The 23,053-nt window shown below is 38.7% G+C and overlaps 1 protein-coding gene across 1 annotated transcript in view; it reads left to right on the top strand.

Moving 5' to 3' along the window:
• LOC134672231 (cell adhesion molecule Dscam2) overlaps positions 1-23,053 on the top strand; it is an 83,077-nt gene that overhangs the window by 8,746 nt on the left and 51,278 nt on the right. Inside the window, exons 5-8 of the mRNA XM_063530131.1 lie at positions 262-397; positions 12,527-12,711; positions 13,624-13,896; positions 15,407-15,508. Coding sequence (XP_063386201.1) covers positions 262-397; positions 12,527-12,711; positions 13,624-13,896; positions 15,407-15,508 — 696 coding nt within the window. The remainder of the gene's footprint in view (positions 1-261; positions 398-12,526; positions 12,712-13,623; positions 13,897-15,406; positions 15,509-23,053) is intronic.

Raw genomic sequence — 23,053 nt, 5'->3', positions numbered from 1 at the left:
AAAATTTAACTATTTGATTACATGCAGTAATCTATAATCAGTATTTTTATTGCTTTCATAGGTAAGTACTTATTTATTACTTTCAATGATACACATTTAAAACTCAACACTTCCACCAATGCCAATCTCAAAAAAATCTGTTGTTAATTACACTTCGATTCTCAATGAGCCTTTTTCGCTGGCAGACTGTTCTTCTAAGTCCTTCTGAGACAAAATGATTCTATGAAGATGATAATGTAAACATTATTCTTTTTTAAACAGGTCACGTAATAGTGACGGAGCCGAAAGGCGGTGTGAGGCCTCGCGTAGGCCCCGAGCCGCGCAACCGGCGCGTGCAGGCCGGGCAGGACGTGCGGTTGCCGTGCGCGGCGCACGCCTGGCCAGTACCCACTTACAGGTAAATCATTTATTGATCTGATGATGCAGTGAGCAATTTTCATTCCGATGCCATTTTTATTTTTTGGAAAGTGTTGCCAATGCCAAATAATTGTCAGCTGGTGATTTTCATTCTATTTTCTTAATCGATCGCATTTATGTATCGCAGTCTGTGTAATCACAAATTCCTACGGAAGATCAGCGCTGACCAATAGACCGGCACCATGCTCAAGCGGGACCATTTCGTGGCTTTATCCATGTTGTTATTTGTAGTTGTGTTTTGTTTTAGTGTATGAAAGTATACCATGCATACATGTTTTTTTTTTATCAATTCTATCTTCAAAAGTCAAAGAAGGGCCGACTTAAAAGAAAATTACGAGTACTACACAAATCCCACTATTTCCCACTTCTGTCTTAATATTACGCCACAAAACTCATATAAATTCACCCCTTAACCCAGAAATTTTACGCTTTGGAACCATAAACATTGCCGAAGTCCCGGCTGATATGGAAACATATACTTATGCCTAGGTATTACAGTGAAACCTGGCTAAGTGAGACCTGGATAAGTGAGAAACCTCTATATAGCTGGGACTCATAGTGCGGTCCCGACACTTTGGCACTGAATTACCTCTGTTAGTGAGATAAAACGAACCGAACGAACGAACGATTTTATAGTCACATTTAAAACAGAGACAGAGAATGTATTTTACCTCTTTTACTGAGACTATATTTATAAGATTACATTTTCCTAATTGTTTTTTAGAATTTTATAGGAATTGACCTCTGTATCTGAGGTAACGTCAATCTATGACCTCTCTAACTTGGACTTTATTGATAGTCTATTCTCACCTCTATTAATGGAACCCTCTGTAAATGAGACAGAAATTTATTTGTACCTGGCTAACTGAGAGCCTGGGTAAGTGAAATACCTCTTTAAGTGAGACAAATCTGCTCGTCCCCTGAAGTCTCACTTATCCAGGTTTCACTGTATTTGGCTATATACCAAACAGATCGGCAAGCACTTAGCTCACCCTTAATGTGCTTTAAATCTGCGCTCAAAGCCAGTGAATAATGCAAAGTGTAGGTTAAGAGCGCTTTGGCTGTTCAACTAAATTGTTTTTTTATTTAATCGTATGGCGTATATACATAAACATTCTCAAACAATATGTAAGTAGCTAAACAAAATAATTATAAATCCACAATATCCACATTCAGGGTTTCTAAATTGTTTTAGTTTGGTTTTAGTAAATAGTTTTACTTTTACGCTCACTTCCTTAAACCGGTATGGGTGACACGCTACAACCGACCTTTTATTTACGACACACCGCTAAAACTGTCGTAAAAATCGTTTTAATATACTACCCTCCCCAACAAAGCTTTTGATGCATGCTCTTGTTCAGGAAAAGATTCCCGCAAACGATAAACCTCCTAGTTTATATTCAAGCAACGTTTTCTAGTTTAAAACTTGTGATTCAAACGTAGGTTACTAAACTATCAATAATGGATGTGCTTTGCAGTTTTACAAAGGTCATATTCTACTGCATTTTCCAACTAAAAGCCTCGCTTCTGCACTAAGCATACAAATAGCTGAAACGTGTGACATTTTACCGCGTCGCCATTGCACTGCAAAAGTCGCAAAGCCATTTGCACCCGACGACACCTTAGTACGTAGGTTCATAAGAGTAGATTTATACAGTCTACCTATCTTAAAAAGTTATCTGTTGCGGCAGCAATTTAAAAATGCCTTTAGGGATCAAGTCAAATACAGTGGAACCTGGATAATTGCAATCTCAAGGGACCGGCCAATTTTTGTCAATTAACCAGGTTTTTCATTTAAGCAGGTCGTGTCAATTAACGAGGTTCAAAAAATCGTTGTGTCAATTATAGAGGTTTTCATTAATAGAGGTTGCGTTCTGACAAATTTCCTTTATGGAGGTGCAAATAACCATTTTAAGTAGATTTACACGCTTACATTCTATATATTGCTTCCGTCTATACTTGCACTTTTACACTACATTAATTACCACTTTATTTTCTTATCATTTGGGTTTAAAAAATTCCCTTGAATTGTAGAAGAAAGTTTTATTAGAATGTAAATTAAAAGCATACTTTGTTTTTTATTGATCAAAACTATTTCACCTACTACAGGCTGTGATAGATACCCAATAAATAAATTAAATTCTGGATGGAGATATAAACAAAATGATCATTGCTATTAAAATATTGTTTCTGCTGTATACAACTACCTACATTATTTCAATTACAGAGGTAATAAGCAAGACTCGTTTCAATAATAGAGGTAAAAACAAGAGCAAAAATAACGGATTTTTTTAGCACAGTGTCAATTATAGAGGTCTTAAGTTGCGATGTGGTCAATTATAGAGGCAAAATTACGAAAAGCACTAAAATCTAAATTGCAATTATAGAGGTTCCAAAATTTCAATTATAGAGGCCTTTTGGTCTCAAGGGACCGGGACCGGACTTTTGGTTGCAATTATTGAGGTTTTCCATTTATCCAGGTGCCAATTAACCAGGTTTCACTGTAGTACCTATGTACATTGTGCAATGAGGGGGGTAAGTGAAGCTAGCCCGAATTAACTTTGTTACCCTCTTTTCACTCTTTTGTCATCCTCTTTTCACTCTCTCCTCTCATCTACTCAAAGGTTAACTGGAAGAGATCCCTCAAAGGGATAAGTTCGCCTTTGTACTTCTTGCTAATTGTATGTTATTTTTAATATGTCTTTTTGTACAATAAAGAGTTTACTACTAACTACTACTACTAACTTTGTATTAGTAAGAAAGAGCGGTTAGTTCGAAGTAATAACGTCGAAGGTGAAAATGTGCCGACTTGCCGAGATACGTATATGTTCCTAGTATAACGTGAACTTACCAAAAATACGTTCGTTTAAAAGGTTCCAGAAATAAAATTGTTTCCGTGAGAATTCGAGCGGAACACACTTACCCATATCCACTTAGAGGGGTGCGCCTTACGCTTTTCATTTTGGCAAAGATTAAATGTAGCGCCTCCCTTAACGAGATCAAACCCAACCTACGCAGAACGTGGCGTTCTATTTTACCAATAATTTCACAACTGCCCATGGAAACTTTGTTCAAAGCTGTATTGCGTAGGGTTTTATTATTTGTTTCAGAGCTTACGAGCGTAATAACTATGGAACCTTTCTTGCTGCCCAGACAATGAAAGGGAGGTGGCGTGAAAGATTTCAATTTAAATTTACCCTTTAGCTCCGTGCGTGATAAAGTACGGGGTGCTTTATTTCGTCGCGAATCCGTTTTGATCCCACGCTGAGATTTCACCGCAATTTTATAATCCGGAGCTACGTGATTCGTTTTAACTGCCAAGGAGCAATTTGCCTCGCAAACCCGCCAAATTGCATTATACCCTCGTAAATGTATTTACGTGTACCTACGTGGCACTTGCCACCAAATCCCGGGTAATTTAAATAGATTTTCATAATTAAATCATTCAACACCAAATTTAAACGAGTGTGTCATGCATGAAACGAATTTCTTCATTGTCTCCATTTAATGAGTAAACAGGAAAGAGTCATTAACGGGTATCTTAGCGAGGAAATATTTGATTGTGTGAGTAAATCAGTTAATTACCTCCCTTTTCGTTAAGTTTCTTGTCACGTTCTACAAATGTCTGTAGGTTGGTAAAGGTTAATTTCATTCAAATTGTGATCAGCTATTACCTCGAGCGGAGCGTTCCATGTTCCATGTGTTGATTTCCCCGTTTGGCTTTCACTGTATAAATTTGCAATTTATACTTGTTAGTGAAATGAAAGCTTTTTAACACATTCACTGCCCCCGACGCACATGTGCGTTCACCGCCATACAAGTTTGTTCCTAGGCCACGCCCCCTGGCAGTGAATGCGTTATAGAAATTTCCACACACTTTGTTCTCACACATTCAACGCCGCGCTTTATTAGTATTTATGTCGTACCATTTAATAAATCTACAAGAAATATGTACTAAAAAAAAATCTGATGTAAATGTAACATGTTAAGTAGGTATAGGTCTCATCTCGATACAAAACCAAACTCTCAACTCTCTCAAGTCTGTCGAACGGAGGGGAGTGTTAACACAGCGAGCTACCGAGCGCCTTGCGGTCGCGGTGCTGTTTGCCTCATCTGCATCACACTGTATTCTCATTTTCTCAACAGCAGTAAATGCTAATGTTGATTGTAAATCTTAACAATGAGATTCTGCAATTTGCACTTACTTTGTTTTAACTGACTTCAAAAAGGCGGGAGGATTGATTTTTTTCGTATTAAAGTATACTTTATAGTTGGTGTCATTGTTATCAAGTCAAGGTTAGATTTGATGATACGATCCTGGAATAGTAGATTGTTAACCAAGGGATGAAAGGCACTCTTTTCTGCCGAGGTAGTTTGGCGCTCGAACGCAGTGTGAGCGCCAATAGCCCGAGTTTGAAATTATGCCTTTCACCCGAGTTAAACACTCTACATCTCGCCAACGCCAACCCGCCTGCCAAGCGTGGCGATTATGGCATTCACCCCCCATCATGATGAGCACAATAAAACGACGGCCCCGAGGTTCCGGCGACCCCCGGTGCTCTGGCTATGGTAGCGGTCAGGGCATTAGCGGGGTCAGGGGTGCTAAGAATCTCCGGCAAAGATCCGGCTACCCGCCCCGACGACGACTGGCCCTGGTAACACACAACATACGCACTATGAGGACTGACGAAAAGATCTGCGAGCTGGAAGAGGAACTGAGCAGGTTACACTGGGACATTGTAGGGTTATGCGAAGTCCGTAGAGAGGGGGAGGACACGACAACCCTGAAGTCTGGTAACTTGCTCTACCACCGGGAGGGCGACCAACAGTCCCAAGGTGGTGTCGGGTTTCTCGTTCACAAGTCCCTCGTAAACAACATAATAACCATCGACAGTGTGTCGAGCAGGGTGGTATACCTAATACTCAGAATATCCAAAAGATATTCGCTGAAGGTCATTCAGGTATACGCACCGACCTCGTCACACTCCGATGATGAAGTAGAAGCTATGTATGAGGACGTAAGTAGGGCCATACATACTTCTAAAACCTACTTTACTGTTGTTATGGGGGACTTCAACGCAAAGTTGGGCAAGAGAAGCGGGGATGAGTTGAGAGTGGGGCAATTTGGGTATGGGCAACGGAACCCTAGGGGTCAGAGGCTGGCCGACTTACTGGAGAGAGAGGAACTCTTCATGATGAACTCTTTCTTCCAGAAGCCGCCTCACAGAAAATGGACCTGGATGAGTCCTGACGGTTCCACGAGAAACGAGATAGACTTCATCATGACCGACAAGAAACGGATATTCAGTGATGTCTCTGTGATCAACAGGGTAAAGACCGGTAGTGATCACCGAATCGTAAGAGGCACACTGAATATCAATATTAAACTTGAAAGGTCCAGCCTGATGAAGTCTACGCTCCGACCTACTCGAGCCCATGTTCAAAACCCCGAAAGCTTTCAACTCGAGCTCTCTAACCGCTTTGCTTGCCTAGAGAACTTGGCTTCAGTGGACGAAATCAACGACGGGCTAGTGGAAACTGTCCACACAGTAGGGTATAAGTTTTTTAGACCCCGCCGTAAAGATAGACCTCAGAAATTGACCGACCAAACCTTAAACCTCATGGCTGAACGACGCTCGCTACAGTTGCAGTCTCCCGATGACGCGGAGTCATATAGGCAGCTCAATAGACGTATATCTAAGTCCTTGCGACATGATCTGCGTCTCTTTAATACTAACCGTATTAAAGAGACTATTGAGCGAAACCAAGGCTCCAAAGTGTTCGCAAAGGACAAGTCTATTGGGCAAAGCCAGCTGACAAAGCTGAAACGGGAAGATGGCAGCATAGCGTCGAGCAAAGCGGAGGTTTTAGGTGAGATCGAGAGGTTCTATGGACAGTTATACACTTCGATCGCAAAGCCCGTTGACAGCTTGGTAGGAGATCCAAGAGCCAAGCTGTCCCGACATTATACCGAAGATATCCCGGACATCAGTCTGTACGAGATTAGGATGGCCCTGAAGCAGCTTAAGAACAACAAGGCGCCGGGCAAAGACGGAATCACTTCAGAGCTTCTGAGAGCGGGTGGAACACCGGTACTTAAAGTCCTCCAGAAGCTCTTTAATTCCGTCTTGTCCGAGGGCATAACGCCTGAAACATGGAATAGAGGCGAGGTGGTGCTGTTCTTCAAAAAAGGTGATAACAACCTATTGAAGAACTACAGACCCATCACGCTTCTGAGCCACGTCTATAAGCTGTTTTCAAGGGTCATCACGAACCGTCTCGAACACAGACTTGATGACTTCCAGCCTCCCGAACAAGCCGGTTTCCGAAAAGGCTATAGTACCATAGACCACATCCATACGCTGCGGCAAGTTATACAGAAGACCGAAGAGTATAACTTGCCATTATGCTTAGTGTTTGTGGACTATGAGAAAGCCTTCGATTCGGTGGAAACATGGGCGGTGCTTGAGTCTCTTCAGCGATGCCATATTGACTATCGGTACATCGAAGTGTTGAAGTGTTTGTATAGTAACGCCACCATGTCGGTCCGAGTACAGGAGCAGAGCACGAGGGCGATTCCATTGCGAAGAGGCGTAAGGCAGGGAGACGTTATCTCTCCGAAACTGTTTACTGCCGTAATGGAAGACGCCTTCAAGCTCCTGGAATGGGAAGGACTTGGCATCAACATCAACGGCGAATACATCACTCACCTTCGGTTTGCCGACGATATCGTAGTCATGGCAAAGTCGATGGAGGAACTCAGCATGATGCTCGATGACCTCAACCGAGTTTCACAACGGGTGGGCTTGAAAATGAACATGGACAAGACGAAACTTATGTCAAATGCCAATGTTGTGCCCATCCCAGTCTCTGTTGGGAACTCGGTATTCGAAGTTGTTGACTCGTACATCTACCTAGGACAAGTAGTCCAATTGGGTAGGTCCAACTTCGAGAAAGAGGTCAACCGCCGAATCCAACTCGGTTGGGCAGCGTTCGGGAAACTACGTAATGTCTTTTCGTCCGACATACCTCAGTGCCTCAAGACGAAAGTCTTTAATCAATGTGTGTTACCAGTGATGACTTACGGCTCCGAAACGTGGTCTTTCACTATCGGCCTCATCTCAAAACTCAAAGTCGCTCAACGAGCTATGGAGAGGGCTATGCTCGGAGTTTCTCTACGTGATCGAATCAGAAATGAGGAGATCCGTAGACGAACTAAAGTCACCGACATAGCCCACCGGATTAGCAAGCTGAAGTGGCAATGGGCAGGCCACATTGCACGCAGAGAAGATGGCCGATGGGGTCGAAAAGTGCTCGAGTGGAGACCACGGACTAGCAAGCGCAGCGTAGGACGTCCACCCACAAGATGGACAGACGATCTTGTTAAGGTCGCCGGAAGACGCTGGATGCGGGTCGCTTCCAACCGGCACGTATGGAGGTCCAAGGGGGAGGCCTATGTTCAGCAGTGGACGTCTTATGGCTGAGATGATGATGATGATGAAACACTCTACTTTTCATTTCGAATACGAGGAAAGTAAAATGCATGTGTTTTTTTAGACAAATTTTTAGTAAATCTTGGGGGTACTTTCAATTAACAATTTAAGCAAAATTATCGTTATTTATGGGATGGGGAAATAAATATCAGAATGGAAATTGTATAACAAATCCATTTAAATCCAAAGTTCAATTCCTTATCTTAAAAAAATTCATATAAGTAGTCGTACTTGGACCGTAAAATGCTCTAGTGCAGAAACGTATCATTTTCTGCACACCTTTTAGAACAACAATGACCCTCTTTCAGAGCATAAGAAATGAAAAAATCGATACAATTCCACATAGATGACAGTGATTTCCATATTTTTACACACTTTTACTATAAACTTACTATTAACTTTTTAAACGTGCCTTAAACAAAGATAAGTCTAAAAGTAAATCATTTATTTATGATAGAAATGAAAAACTTCACCTACCTACTTATCTACACCATTAGATTACGTAGTTGTAAGCGTTTCCTCACAAGAACTCGCCTTTATATAAGATTCGTTTTTGATGTAAACTCTATATGCTAAACCTTAATACCTTCGGCAGTGAAACATTGTTGACAAGGCTAAGTTTGCCCGGCAACTTGCCCATGTTTGGGCAAATAACCCCATTGTGCCGGCGGCCACAGTCGCCTTGGATATTTGTCTTCGGCGGAAACTCAAATTCTAACTTTAGCTAAATTTAAAGTAACTACCTAGTGCCTCTGGTACCAACAGATAACCACTTCAACAGAACTACAGATGTGCGTAATTGTTTTCCTTCGTATTTTCTCGGAAACATTCGTATTTGGCATGGTACTTCAGTCAACCTCAATACTTTTTGTACCGAGCTTGACTGAAATAGTAAGACACGTTCGTGAAGTTCGCATATAAAGAGACAGAAACAGAAAATGTTCCGGTATTACTACCGATATCTATATGTCAGCGGCCGATCGTAAGATCAGGCATATCGTGAAATTCCTATTAGGCATATCGTGACACGTGAAAATCTTTGACTCGTTCCCTGAGTTGACGGAGCCCCGCTACGCGGGGCTCCTATTTCTGGGCAGTTTGACCTTCGGGCATCTGAAGCAACCTAATGAACCTATCATATAAGTAGGTAGGATATATTGGTTTAATGTGACTATCGTCAAAACATTACACAAGAACATTACGATCCGCCTGATCTTACGATCGACCGCCGACATTTATATACTAAGGTTGTTAGAACTATAGGTTTATTATGAGGACAGTGCATGACCGCCGAAGTTTAAACTTTTTTTTATAATTAAAATAACAATAAAAATCTAACGAAAAAGCATGGATACATAAAAAGATTACAATGATAATTCCAAAGAGGAAAATGGAGACTTCGTTTGTATCGATCGTCGGTATCTCGCGGTAGGCCACTTTCGTCTTAGAGTATTTAGTCAAGACAGCAACGTCTGATATAATACAGGACCTAATTAAAGTTAAAGTTTCTGTTTTCGAGCAGAAAACGTCCATTATCATCATTGGCTTTTAATATGGACGAAGTTTAACTTTTAATTATTGACAGCACCATATTCTATTAGTTCTTAGAGTGTTGATTACGAAGAGCTGTAATCAAGTTGGTATTTTTACTCTTTCAAATCTGTATTGAAGCATTCACTTGCTTTTTACAGCTCAACTAAGTACTCAAAAATCAAAACAAAGTTGGTCTCCAAGCGAACTCGGATAACTAATTCATCATCATTCGCGCCCTCCGGAACATCGTTAAGACTTCGATTTTATTGCAGTCATAAAAAGCAGTTAAATTAAAACTTAGTTACTTAGCATCGTTTAAATTTGCCGAGCAAATTCGAACCATTGGAACGTCTCGGGAGAGCCGACTTCGCAAACGAAATAAACAAATACGGGAGTTTTGCGACGTTGTTCTTAATTACAATCGGTGATACTACGTATATTTGTTCGCGTTAGACAAGGGATACCTATTTTTAAAGATTTCCGTAATCAATAGTTATATCTACAGTGTTTTTGTTTACCTAATCATAATATTGTTAGTTAAAATTCTCTTGTGGAATCAGTCAATCATTTATTGAATTTAACTATTTAGTGACATTAATCATAAATACGTTACGTTGATCTGTCCTTTGGACGTATGTATTTTTAATAAAGAGGTAAAACTGATATAAATTAACTGATTGAGGCTTTTTACAGCTTTATGAATTAGGGGGTAGGCAGCCAACGAGTGCAGGACAACATTCGAAATATGTTTTAAATAATTTTTATTCGTCCATATTCAAAATAAAAATCCTATTCAGAATTTCATGTTTCTTAAATGTTTATTTTTACATACATTACCTATGCTAACATTTCATTCCATAAAAGTATTCAACTGGGCGTAATTCTCAGTTCTGTTATCTATTAGAATACACCATAAAGTTTCATGTCCCACCATTGCCGAGAGGAAATCTTTTAGAATGCAAATGTCTCGCTCATTTCAGCTCCTTTCAAAACTATTTCTAAAAGACTTGGTACCTAACTCGGCATACATAAGCGTGCCCGCTTGCAGTCCTTTCTTTCCCACGAGTTATACATGAGTATGATATGTAGATGGTGTTCTACGTGCATTTAAATAATCACTGCCCAATTCGAACTTTAAAATACGTCAAATGTTACGCCTAGATACGATATAGATTAGATATGTCAGTGTCAAAAGTGACGTTTTAGTTTGAAGAAACGTTATATTTGACACTGGCATAGGTATCTAATCTATATCGTATCTAGGTAGCCGTAATATTTGACGTATCCCAAAGTTCAAATCGGACCGTCAGTGTTTTAACTGTAACGGAACAATAAAACATACAAAAACAAATTTGGTGCAATACAACACTCAAATAGATTGCACTTTGTTTTTTTAAAGTTTAACCCAGTCTTGCAGGGATTTTTTTGTCGTAAGAAAAAATCGAAGCAACAGTTGTCAGTAATCACAAACTTTGAATTTGTCTCTATAGTAAAGTAACAGAAATTCCCAATATATAAGGTTATTGTTGAACCTACTTAAAATTTGTATAGTTTTATATATATTTGCGTCGTCTGTCCTTTCAAAGACTCCGTTGTTAATTGTTTGTCTTTGTTTTATGAATGAAGGTTTATAATTATAACGTGTACGAGTATACAATATTCTTAAACTGATACATTTAGCATATTGTTGTTCCGGTCCGATTTGGCAAACTTTCCATATTTGCTCACTTCATTGTAAATTTACAGGTGTAGGTATCACATTTTGAAGGAACTTAGCAGATATACAGTTTATATCCATCTTGCAATTATTTATTGTCACACTTGGATTATTCAGTTCTTGTTTTTATCGGTCAAAAGCATCTGGGCCCTATTTCACCAGCGTGACAGGTGCGACATTTATCGACATCACTGTTACTGACGTTACAGGCATCCATAGGCTACGGTAACCGCTTACCATCAGACGGGCGGTGTGGTTGTTTGCCACCAACGTGTTAATTAAAAAAAACTCCACTATATCGCCAGTTAATAAGTACTTATTTTGCGAAGCTAATGACAATTGTCACAAGAAATACGACAATTGTCACGAAATTCCGACACAGAACTCATTTGCTGTCAAGAATGACCGAAAGTTCTTTGAAATCTTGTGACAATTGTCATCATTATCATCATAAACATCACAAGAGAAATGTTTTTTGCCGATATAATAAAGTTTTTTTAAATAATACAATGATGGTGACAAACAGGAATACGTCACCTCCTTCTTCTCCATGGCTTAATGCTGTCTCTGTGCTGCTAGCTACTAAATAATTATAGTAGCTAGCAGCACAGAGACAAATCGCGGCAACAGTATCTATGTCCATCGTGGCGGGCATCCGCGGTTTAAATGATTCAACGAGTGTGTACATGGTGCGCTCTCCTCGACAGCTTTTCGCCCGAGACTCTCGACGAGAGGTGTACAGCCGGCATTTAAGTACCTATAGGTACTCTGTATAAAGAAAAAACAATCAATCAATCAATCAAGCATTTTATTCGTGGTAAATTGATCCCGTTTCGCAGAATACATTTGAAACAATATCCATTATTATTTTTAACTAGGTACACTGTAAAACCTGCGGTAAAGCCGGCCTCTGGCTATCACTCCACTAACAAGTGAGCTCCTTCGAGCAAAATATGTTTAACAATTCAAAGCAGGTAAAGTTGCTGCCGAGCTCTGGGTCGCAGATTAAGCGCTTGGATCGAAAGTAGTTTATACCGAGTCTCACTTCGGAGTTCGGCATTTATCAACTATCGAGAGTATCGAGCCATGCATTGGTATTATTCAGCGATCGAATGTTATACCTAATGCTCTTGAAACATTACATATGTGCTCTTATTAAGTAACTTAATTAATCGCTATCGCTACTGTATAAACTGAAAGGGTTACAAAAACTCTATAATAAGAATGAGCATGATTAAAAGCAGATTATTTTATAGGTAAGTAAAAAGTAAGTAAGTACTTAGCGTTCGTGACCTCGTTCAACATATCAAAGAGGCAAAATTCTCTTATATATATTATATATATATTCTAACGTTTGTTTTCAAAGGTGGTTTCGCGAGCACCGCGAGCAGCTGACGCCGATCGAGCAGACGGCGCTATGGGCGCGCGCGCACTTGCAGGGCGGGTTGCTGAGCGTGCGCGGCGTGCGGCGCGAGGACGCCGGCCGGCTCGTGTGCTGGCTCAACAACACCGCCGGCGGCGAGTCCGTACACTTCTCGCTCGCGGTCACAGGTACGCAGGCAGCCGCTGTGGGCCGATCGAGCAGACGCCGCTATGGACGCGCGCGCACTTGCAGGGCGGGTTGCTGAGCGTGCGCGGCGTGCGGCGCGAGGACGCCGGCCGGCTCGTGTGCTGGCTCAACAACACCGCCGGCGGCGAGTCCGTACACTTCTCGCTCGTGGTCACAGGTACTGGGCAGCCGCTGTGGGCTGATAGAGCAGACGCCGCTATAGCATTATCATGATTATAACAACCAGGCTACAGTCGATGATTGCTGAACAAAGATATTAGTGATTTTCACTGTGGATGGCCGGTCATGGCCGTGCGGTGCGCTCATCTTACCCTAAGGAGACCAGGTCTCCGTTCCTGTTTGTTTAATCATTCTATAACACCGCTTATGAGCAAAACATATTATTGTATTGTCAAAATAGCTTTAGTCGTAATATTGCAAGCATGGGAGACGTCCCAAGTTTATTTAAGCTGCCTCACAAATACTTTAAAGATATCATTATCAAGAACTGTCTTGGTCTACCTATTGGTTTACATTTACATAGATACTCGTAGTACATGTGTCACAAAAGGCAGAGTTGGTGCATAAATGAGCCATATACTGCAGTATACTCAATTCAAACTAAAAGTCGTTTGCCGTAGGTAAGTCTTGTATTTTTCCCCGAAAAACAGTAGTTAAAAAAGTAGTTTGAAGTTTAAAAAACATTTGCGATTTAAGCGAAAGGTTTTTTTTACTCGTATTACTTTCTACTAACCAAAGCGAGTAGAAATTTTCACGTAAAATCTAATCGGCAAAGTGATAAATGTCAGCGTTCAAGCTAAAACAAACATAAAAATTCAATTTTAAATCTACCATCACATGTTTTATTCCCGTGCAAATGTGCATAGTAAGGGGATTCATTTCTCATATTGCAGAACCCATCTCCGTCCGAATAAAGCCAGAAGCATTGCGAACAAAAATAAACTCGGATATCATTTTCGAGTGCAAAGTCTTCGGGCATCCAATCGAGAAGCAATACTGGGTGCACAACGCAAAAGCCGTCAAGCCTAATGAGAGAATTCGGCTGTCTGATGACGGTCTTAGAATACATATCAAGGGTACGCAGAAGGAGGACCAGGGTGTCTACCAGTGCTTCGCTTCCAACAGCAGAGACCAAGCTTATGGCGTAGCGGAGTATTTAATAGACGGTGAGAAATTTACTTATAATTACTTTTTAGAGATATTAGACTTACGGGTCGATTCGAGAAATAAATTAGAGATTAACTAGATACGATATAGTAAAGGTATGTGACGTTCCTCGGCAAAAGGTACCTTATGGCGGCTAGCGCTTATGGTCGCATAGCGCCGCATTAATATTGGAGCGGCGTTAATAATAGCGTAAGCGCCAACCGCCATAAGGTACCTTTACCCGTGGGACGTCACATATCTTTACTATATCGTATCTAGTTAATCTCTAATTCATTTCCCGAATGGCGCCGACTATCAGCCTTGGGGTCCCGGACCTTTGGGAGGCGTACGTGGGGCCGAAGCCAACAGCGCAGAGGCCCTTCAAGACTAATATATTAGCCACTTTTATTAGATTTTGAAATAAAGGTTACAACATTTGTATGCCTGTACAAAGCTACAGTTTTGCATTTTATGCACATTTTCTATATAATGTAGATATAAAAGTATAATAAAATACTACTATAAACATAATAAATCATAAAACAAAAATTGTGGAATGGGCTACGCACTCACTGTATTTATTAGAAAATATATGATCGATTCAATTATGTAATGTTATCTATAAATGTTTTTATTTTAATTTAGATAGGAAAAAAAAACAGTTTTTACCCAAATTCGAATGGTTAAATTTAAAACTTTGAAACAGAAATATAAAACTGCGAACACCGCTTTAAAACGTATCGCTAAGTAAATTCAAAGCGAACTAGAAAGAAACGAAATAGAGGTTCATTTTTCAGATCTGCTATTCACAAAGGAAACGTAAGAACTGCTTACCTCGACTCAACTTTGCAAGGAAGCTGTTTTACTTATCCAATGCAAAACGTCTCATATGACAAAATTTAAAAGCTCCTGTGAATAGTACGATAAGCAAAGAAATCGGTCGATTTTTCCAATTCATACGAACTTCCTGCTTTGGCATGAATGTCGCTTGGGACTGTTTATTCTCAATGTGTTCGTAGCATAGACTATGAATCCTCTAGACGGAGTTTAGAGCAATTATTTCATGTAACCGATGCTGCCAAAAATACTGGGGTGCGGAGGACGAGGTGAGCGAGGTCCCGTGCCGTGATTGGTCCGTTCAAATACACGGACGTCACACAAAGACACTCGACGCGATTCGGGAAATGAATTAGACATTCACTAGATATGAAATAGTAAAGATATGTGGCGTTCCACGGTAAAAGGTACCATTGCCCCGGCACAATATTGTAGCGGCGTCAATAATAGCGTAAGCGCCAACCGCCATAATGTACCTTTTGCCGTGGAACGTTACATATCTTTACTATTTCATATCTAGTGAATATCTAATTCATTTCCCGAATTGCGCTGACTTTCGACTCGAAAATGGAGTAAAACGTATATTGTGGTGGTTGAGCGGGTAGAGCTACTGCTCAGTCTGGAGGTGTCTTGTCTGTGGTTCGTAGTATATTCTTGAGTGTGTTCTATTTTTGTAAAGGCCGGTATTTGCAGTGTCCGAGCGGCCGCGGGTCACCGCCAACCGCTCGCGGCGAGCCCCCTACGCCCGCAGCGCGCAGTCGCACGACGTCGACTGGAACTTCACAGGCACACGAGGTATTTTATTATTCCTTTCAATATTTATTCAGACGTTCGACGAGAACGGATAACATTCGGTATATTTTTAAGCCTGGAATATGGAGCAGAATAATTAAGTGAATTCGGCTGTTTTATTGAACGTTGACTCGACAGTTGACGGTACCTTATGTTAGGAAGCTTTAATTATTTACCTTGAATAATGAACGTATCGTTCTCGGAGCCAATCAGAACTTGTCAAATGCTTTTCTAAATTTATCGACAACAGCGACCAAAGAGAGGCTTGCTTATTAAAGTTGTAGGGAAATGACATCTCACTGATTGTCATTTATCTGTATTTTAGTATTTACCTACCAATTTTAATTAAAAAACAAAATTATTTCTAACACTTAAAAAACGGATTATTGCTTAAAGCAAAACATTAGAAAATTAAGGGATTTAGATCGAAGGCGTTGGCGTGGGAGATCCCCTTAACGCTATACAAGTAGGTACTTAACTAAGTAGTAATTTTGGGTCAGGTCCACATCCGAAAATAGTAAACAAAAGGTCCTCATAAAGTTTTCCACTTAAGCCTCGTGTCACAAGTTGATCCAACTACCTACGTAAACAATCGTCAAAGTTCTGGCAGTGACCTACGGCCCACCGTGTTTTTGCCGTGCCAGTTATTTATGAACTTATCTTTGGAAAAAGAAAAACAAATTACAACTGTCCTACAGTAATCAGAAACTATGCCCGCTCCGCTATATTTGAGCCGCCAAGTTTGCGGTCTAGAAGCCATTATCGGTCATCAATCTTCATCTTCTATTAAAACAGTTACGACTGATATTATATAGAATGAGTGAAGTTGGTTTCAGAAATCATTATACATTTCAAAACAATTTGATCGCCAAGTGGTTTTATATTAGCTATATACAGGGTGTCCCAGAAATCGACGTCAAGCCGTAAACGGATGATAGACCAAGTCATAACAGTTATCATAAAAATACAAAAAAAAATCCAACTCATGTTCTTTAAAAATTATGGTCACTTTAATAATTCACTAAAAAATCCACACCCTGTAGTGGTTCTTTAACTCTTTTTACTACAAATTCCATAATTTATTCGATTTTTTTTATTATTATGTAATCTTGAATAATGCTTCTGTAGATTTTTGCCTAAAATTTAAAGCCAACTGCTATTACTTGGAAGAAAATTACACTTTGTCAAAACCAAATTATTTAAATTTACTGTTTCGCCCAACTTTAACTGACTGTACTGAAAAAAAAATGTACTACGCTAGTTTGGCAAGTAACGTTAAAAAGTGGCGCGTTTAATAAGGATTCCAAAATGGTATAACACTTGCTAGATTACTTTTTAAATAATTGGTCAATTTTTTTTTTGTAAATAATCCCAGTTTTTTAGCAAAATGTCCATACTTCCTTAAAATGACTTTAGCTTACCTAAAGCTTTGCTCAACGCCGTTTCTTTGTTTGATAGAGACGGGAAGAGTCATTTTGGAGTGTGAGCGAGATAAGAAATCAAATTTCCACGTAATTTAAGAGAAAGGTTATGATATTGATTCAATCTTTTTACTTTAATTTAGGACCAGTTTTCTCATTAGAAAAAAATTAAATAAAAAACAAATTATCAGATCTCATTTTTTTTTTACAATAAATGTTCAAACTGCCTTCCTTCAGCGGCAATGCACGCACGACATCTTCTTAAAAAAGATCGGGTTATTTTCCGGGCAAATCTTCCCCTATTTACAAATTCAACCGCCTCCGTTATTCTTTCCCGCGGCTCAGCTAAATTCTCAATTGTTTTTGAGTACACTTTCTCTTTAACCGCTCCCCAGTAAAAAAAATCTAGGGGATTTAAATCAGGCGAACGGGGTGGCCACAAGACTGTCCCAGCGCGCCCTATCCACCTGAGCAAGGGTATTCTTCATCAAGATGTTCTCTTACTAAAATTTAAATCCCCTAGATTTTTTTTACTGGGGAGCGGTTATAGAGAAAGTGTACTCAAAAACAATTGAGAATTTAGCTGAGCTGCGGGAAAGAATAACGGAGGCGGTTGAATTTGTAAATAGGGGAAGATTTGCCCGGAAAATAACCCGATCTTTTTTAAGAAGATGTCGTGCGTGCATTGCCGCTGAAGGAAGGCAGTTTGAACATTTATTGTAAAAAAAAAAAGAAATCTGATAATTTGTTTTTTAATTAATTTTTTTCTAATGAGAAAACTGGTCCTAAATTAAAGTAAAAAGATTGAGTCAATATCATAACCTTGCTCTTAAATTACGTGGAAATTTGATTTCTTATCTCGCTCACACTCCAAAATGACTCTTCCCGTCTCTATCAAACAAAGAAACGGCGTTGAGCAAAGCTTTAGGTAAGCTAAAGTCATTTTAAGGAAGTATGGACATTTTGTTAAAAAACTGGGATTATTTACAAAAAAAAAATTGACCAATTATTTCAAAAGTAATCTAGGAAGTGTTATACCATTTTGGAATCCTTATTAAACGCGCCACTTTTTAACGTTACTTGCCAAACTAGCGTAGTACATTTTTTTTTCAGTACAGTCAGTTAAAGTTGGGCGACACAGTAAATTTAAATAATTTGGTTTTGAAAAAGTGTAATTTTCTTCCAAGTAATAGCAGTTGGCTTTAAATTTTAGGCAAAAATCTACAGAAGCATTATTCAAGATTACATAATAATAAAAAAAAATCTAATAAATTATGGAATTTGTAGTAAAAAGAGTTAAAGAACCACTACAGGGTGTGGATTTTTTAGTGAATTATTAAAGTGACCATATTTTTTAAAGAACATGAGTTGGATTTTTTTTTGTATTTTTATGATAACTGTTATGACTTGGTCTATCATCCGTTTACGGCTTGACGTCGATTTCTGGGACACCCTGTATATAATTTATAATTCAACTGATTAAATCAATCGTCTTGTGACAATCAATTCCCACAAAACAAAACAAAATAAATATGTGAATCTTGTTTCAAGTTTACTTTGAATACAATTACCTAATCTTGGTTCGAAACAAACTAATAAATATTCAGTTCCTTTCACACTATCTTAATCAACAAACTGTATATTAAATGGGCTTACATTCCTTGAGAACGCCCCAAAAAAAAATTAATTTCAGATTAATCGATATTTCAAAAAGCGATGATTCCGGTTGCCTCCTGAAAAACACCCTCGCTTTACGCGTGCAACGAGGAAAAATATTAAATTTCAACCTTTCATTTTAACAGCCTTGATAATGCGTACTCGGCCTTGTAAAACGAAATAGGATTTTTTGTCGCCATAATTGATACAGGCAGGTTTAGGAAAAAACGAGATCGGTATAACGACGGGTGTACTGTACATTTTCTCTGCACCACGTGTGTCTGTAATTTTTCAACTTTTCCCGACCGCTACCCGCCCAGATTCTTCATAAAATATTTAAAAGTCCATTTTTAAGCGCGGATTCGCTGCAAGCTATTAGAGTCAGCCCTTCAGCTCAAACAAAGAGTTCCAGCGACGCAGGCACGTTTGCCGCGGGCGCATCCAGCGCCCGCACTAAATACTCCTGCGTCAAATTTCCAATTAAGATCTTATCCTGGACCGCATAAGGTTCTTTCTTCCTTCGCCGTGTGTATGTATAAGTCGCTTTGTTTTATTACTAATTCGGTCCCCGCTATTTGGTGTCACTGCTCTTCAGGGGTTCCATATAAGCAGGGCCTTGGCGTGCAAGTCGTGCCGCCACATATTCATAACTATACCTCCGCCATAGCTACCCCTAATGTAGACTTTTTTAGTTCTTTTGAATTTTCTATTCAGTCAACGTTCTTTACCTCGACCCAAGCAGTTTGTTCGACAGAAAACGTATCCAATTCAATTTGTCCTACAACAACTGGCGGCGCAATGCATTTACTTGAACATATAGAAGGATTGCATTTACAAAAATCCTGGGAAAGAAAGAACTGTTACACAAAGGACCTTATTGATCTAAATTCCTATACGATTGTAAAAATCAATACTTTGAACCAATGTTTATATAATAACAAGTATTATTTGAGCGATCGATCTACAAAGGTACATACAACGAACGAAGGATACTAGAGACCTACTCTATTTTTTAATTAAAATGTTTATCCGCGTTCGTGACTTAGTTGTGCCCGCCGGTTTATTTAAATATATCTGCGTCAAAGTAATTTGTTACATTTTAGATTGGTAATAGAAAAAAAACATGTAAAGACAATATGAGATGCACCTTCCATTACTTAGGTGCTAAGGGTTTGGTCCTGGTATAATAAGACGTAGCTTTTGTTTTTATTTCACTTCATTTAAAGCCAGTAAATACACAACCAAACCAGTAAAGATGATAAGTAAATTTAGATAGGTAAGCCAATAATAGTTCAATGTATCTCCCCTAGCTAGGTATTCATAATCCTAACTCCGCCTGACGGCTTCGTCGATCAGTTTCCTGAAATACAACTGCGCTTGGAACAGGATATCAAACACGGTCTCCATTTATTATCTGCCTTGAGACTATAGTGGATAATAGAGTTTGTCAAAATGCACTAAATTTATATGAACCTCGTATGTAGTTAGAACGTTTTTACTTAAGTCAACCAGTACGGGACTAATAATCTTGTTTCTTACCGAATATTGGCCTCGAGTAAACCTGTGAAGAAACTGTGTGATCTCTGTATTAACTTGAACTATATATAATATGAGGTTCTAGTTATACTGTTTCACCGGAGGCAAGCACTTGAAAAGGGGTAGGAATGTTAACTCTGCTTTATACCCGCTGGAGCTAGCTGAGCGGGTTAATTTTAAAATTCTATACAAAGCTAAAGAACTAGACGTGAGGGTATCATAAAGGGGAAATGATCTATTCTTTTGCTTTATAAGTGCACAGGGAATATGCGACATTTTATAGTAAATGGAAGTTATTGTGCGTGTCTGAATAAAAGTTAATATAGAGCTTTGAAAGTTTTATGGGAATAAAAGTAAATGAGTGGGCATTATACTTTTATTTCTCGTTATCGTGTTAGCTTTAAACCTATAAATTAGTTTACGTTGGCGACATCTGCTTATTGGAAAAGGTGATAATATTAATTTTCTCCGAGTTTTGCGGCTATATTACTTATTGTAGGAAATTAAATTAATTTGTTATTCCAAAAATATAATTTGAAAATATTTATGTAACCGAATATATAAATATTAATTTATATGAAACTAAGTAATACCTTTCATGTTGGTAATTAATTTTTATAAGACATTAGTTTCAGCAAAGAGCCTTTAGTTGTAGGAGATCGGGTGTGACAGTTGAAGTAGATGGTGCTGTAAGGCTCCATATGTTTTGTGATGATTTCTCATTTAATAGGCAATACAATGTGCCAAAGTATTATGCACTCAATTTCCTGAACTAACTAAGTCAAATAACTTAATTATGTATTCTGCATTACTGAATTATATTCAGTCTGAGAGAAGTATTTGACAATCGTGCCGCCAGAGCCGCGTATACTTAGCCTTGCAAATGTGGTATAAGGTGCGCCGCGGCAACATATGGCACCTACTCAAAGTAATGTTTATGTATTAGTTTTGGGATTTTAACTCATGAAACTGAAAGTTAAACTAAAGCTTTGACAACAACATTTGTTCTGTTTTTGTGGACTCGAAAATATAATTGAAAGTGAGGTGGCTAACCATGTGGTTTCCATATGATTAGTTTTGTGGTGGTGGTAATGTTACACACCAACTTTCGATTTTGCAATTCAACATGTCGCTATCTTTTGTTTTGAATACGACAGTTCAGCCATAACTTGCGCTTGACTAAGAGCTAAGTTGTGTTTTCCTAGTTTTCTGAATAAAGTAGAATATTATAGTAACAGAACTTTTACTTAGTATATGCTGTACATCATTTCGTAAGGATTTTGAAACTAAATATTTTATAATATGCATATAAGCAAAAAATAAATAAATCTAAAACCAGAAAAGGCATATAAAAACAAGTTTGATTTTAATATTGATTTAGAGAGACTAACACCGTGTTTCACAAAACAGAAAAGCTCGTGTTCATTTGATTTCAAAAAACTGTCATAAAGTAGACTTAGGCTTTCTATGCAAAACACGGCTGAATAACAGATAAAAGCTCTTTAAATATCTGACAGTAAAAGCGATCAAGCGAAAACATTTAAGTGAAATCTGACAGCAAATAAAACAAATTTCAGTATTTTAATACCCACGTATAAGAGAAAACTGGGTGATTTTCCGGATGGCCCAGATTAAGCATCGGACGGGTGCGCCAGACGGCTCTCTCGATGAAATATGCAAGCCATTGACCTTCTCTTGACTAAGCTCATTTGTTATCATAACCTTTTCTACTACTAGTACAGCTATAAGATAATTAGTAGACATTTATACGAGGAAAAGGTCTCGATAAAGGAAAAAGAAGAGAGAGATTCCATGCTGCTTGCACGTTAAGTTAAACTCATGCTTTATGTCGATTTGCGTTTTAAAGTTTGTTACAACTTACATTTTTTTAGTATAAAACTTTGTACAAAACTACTCGATACCAAGCTAAAAGATACAAAGTAACTATAAAAAAAAAGAATCATTACACCTTATAAAACAAAGTCCCCCGTCGCGTCTGTCTGTTTGTATGTTTGTACAACGCGATAAACTCAAAATGAATACTGAACGAATTTTCATGCCGTTTTCACCTATCAATAGAGTGATTCTTGAGGAAGGTTTAAGTGTATAATTTGTTAACCCATGGGAAGCCGGGACGGATCGCTAGCTTCAGCTATATCTCTTGATTTACAAATTAAGTTTACTACACTTTCTACACAACTGCGGCGCTATACATAAAGCGGGTAATGTAGGTAGTTTACACGGAAAATGTCATATATTTTTAAAGCAATTATAGCTGAACTATTGTAAAATTTAAAAACATTTTTTACGACATAGAGGGAATCAGGGTTACCTCCTCTTCTCTTTCCAATCGTACAATCTTACGCTGTAATAATATAATTAGAATAAAAAAAAAATATTAAGACATGTTTGTGGTTGGATTCAGCTAGATTTAGTCTAGAGTCGTAAACTATCAGCCGTATTCGAACAACGAGATGCGTCAAATACTAGATATTGAAACGATATGGATCAGATATGTCAATGTCAAACAAGTGTCAAAATTGACTTTTCTTCAAACAAAAACGTCACTTTTGACACTTGTTTGACACTGACATATCCAATCCATATCGTTTCAATCTAGTATTTGACGTATCTCATTGTTCGAATACGGCTGTCATTGTTCGAATCCAGCTGTCTAAACATGTTTCAGGATATAAAAAATAACCCTGGGTAAAACTACTTACAGTCTGCTTTACTTCGTGGAAAAGTAACTTTGCCGCCAACATGAATGATGGGTATTTGTTAATTAATAAAAACAAAAAAAAAGATTTTAGGTCTGGCTATACAGTTCCATGAATTCACGCTGGCACTGGTTTTTATCAAAGCGGAATCTGGTTTCAAACAGTAAACTAGGCCTTACTGGGATTTGTTTTGATTACTCAGGATGAGTCTGTAT

This window comes from Cydia fagiglandana, chromosome 16 (genome assembly GCF_963556715.1).
Source record: "Cydia fagiglandana chromosome 16, ilCydFagi1.1, whole genome shotgun sequence".
Taxonomy (NCBI): domain Eukaryota; kingdom Metazoa; phylum Arthropoda; class Insecta; order Lepidoptera; family Tortricidae; genus Cydia; species Cydia fagiglandana.
Note: the sequence above shows the minus strand (reverse complement) of the source record. Positions and strands in the feature narration are given on the sequence as shown.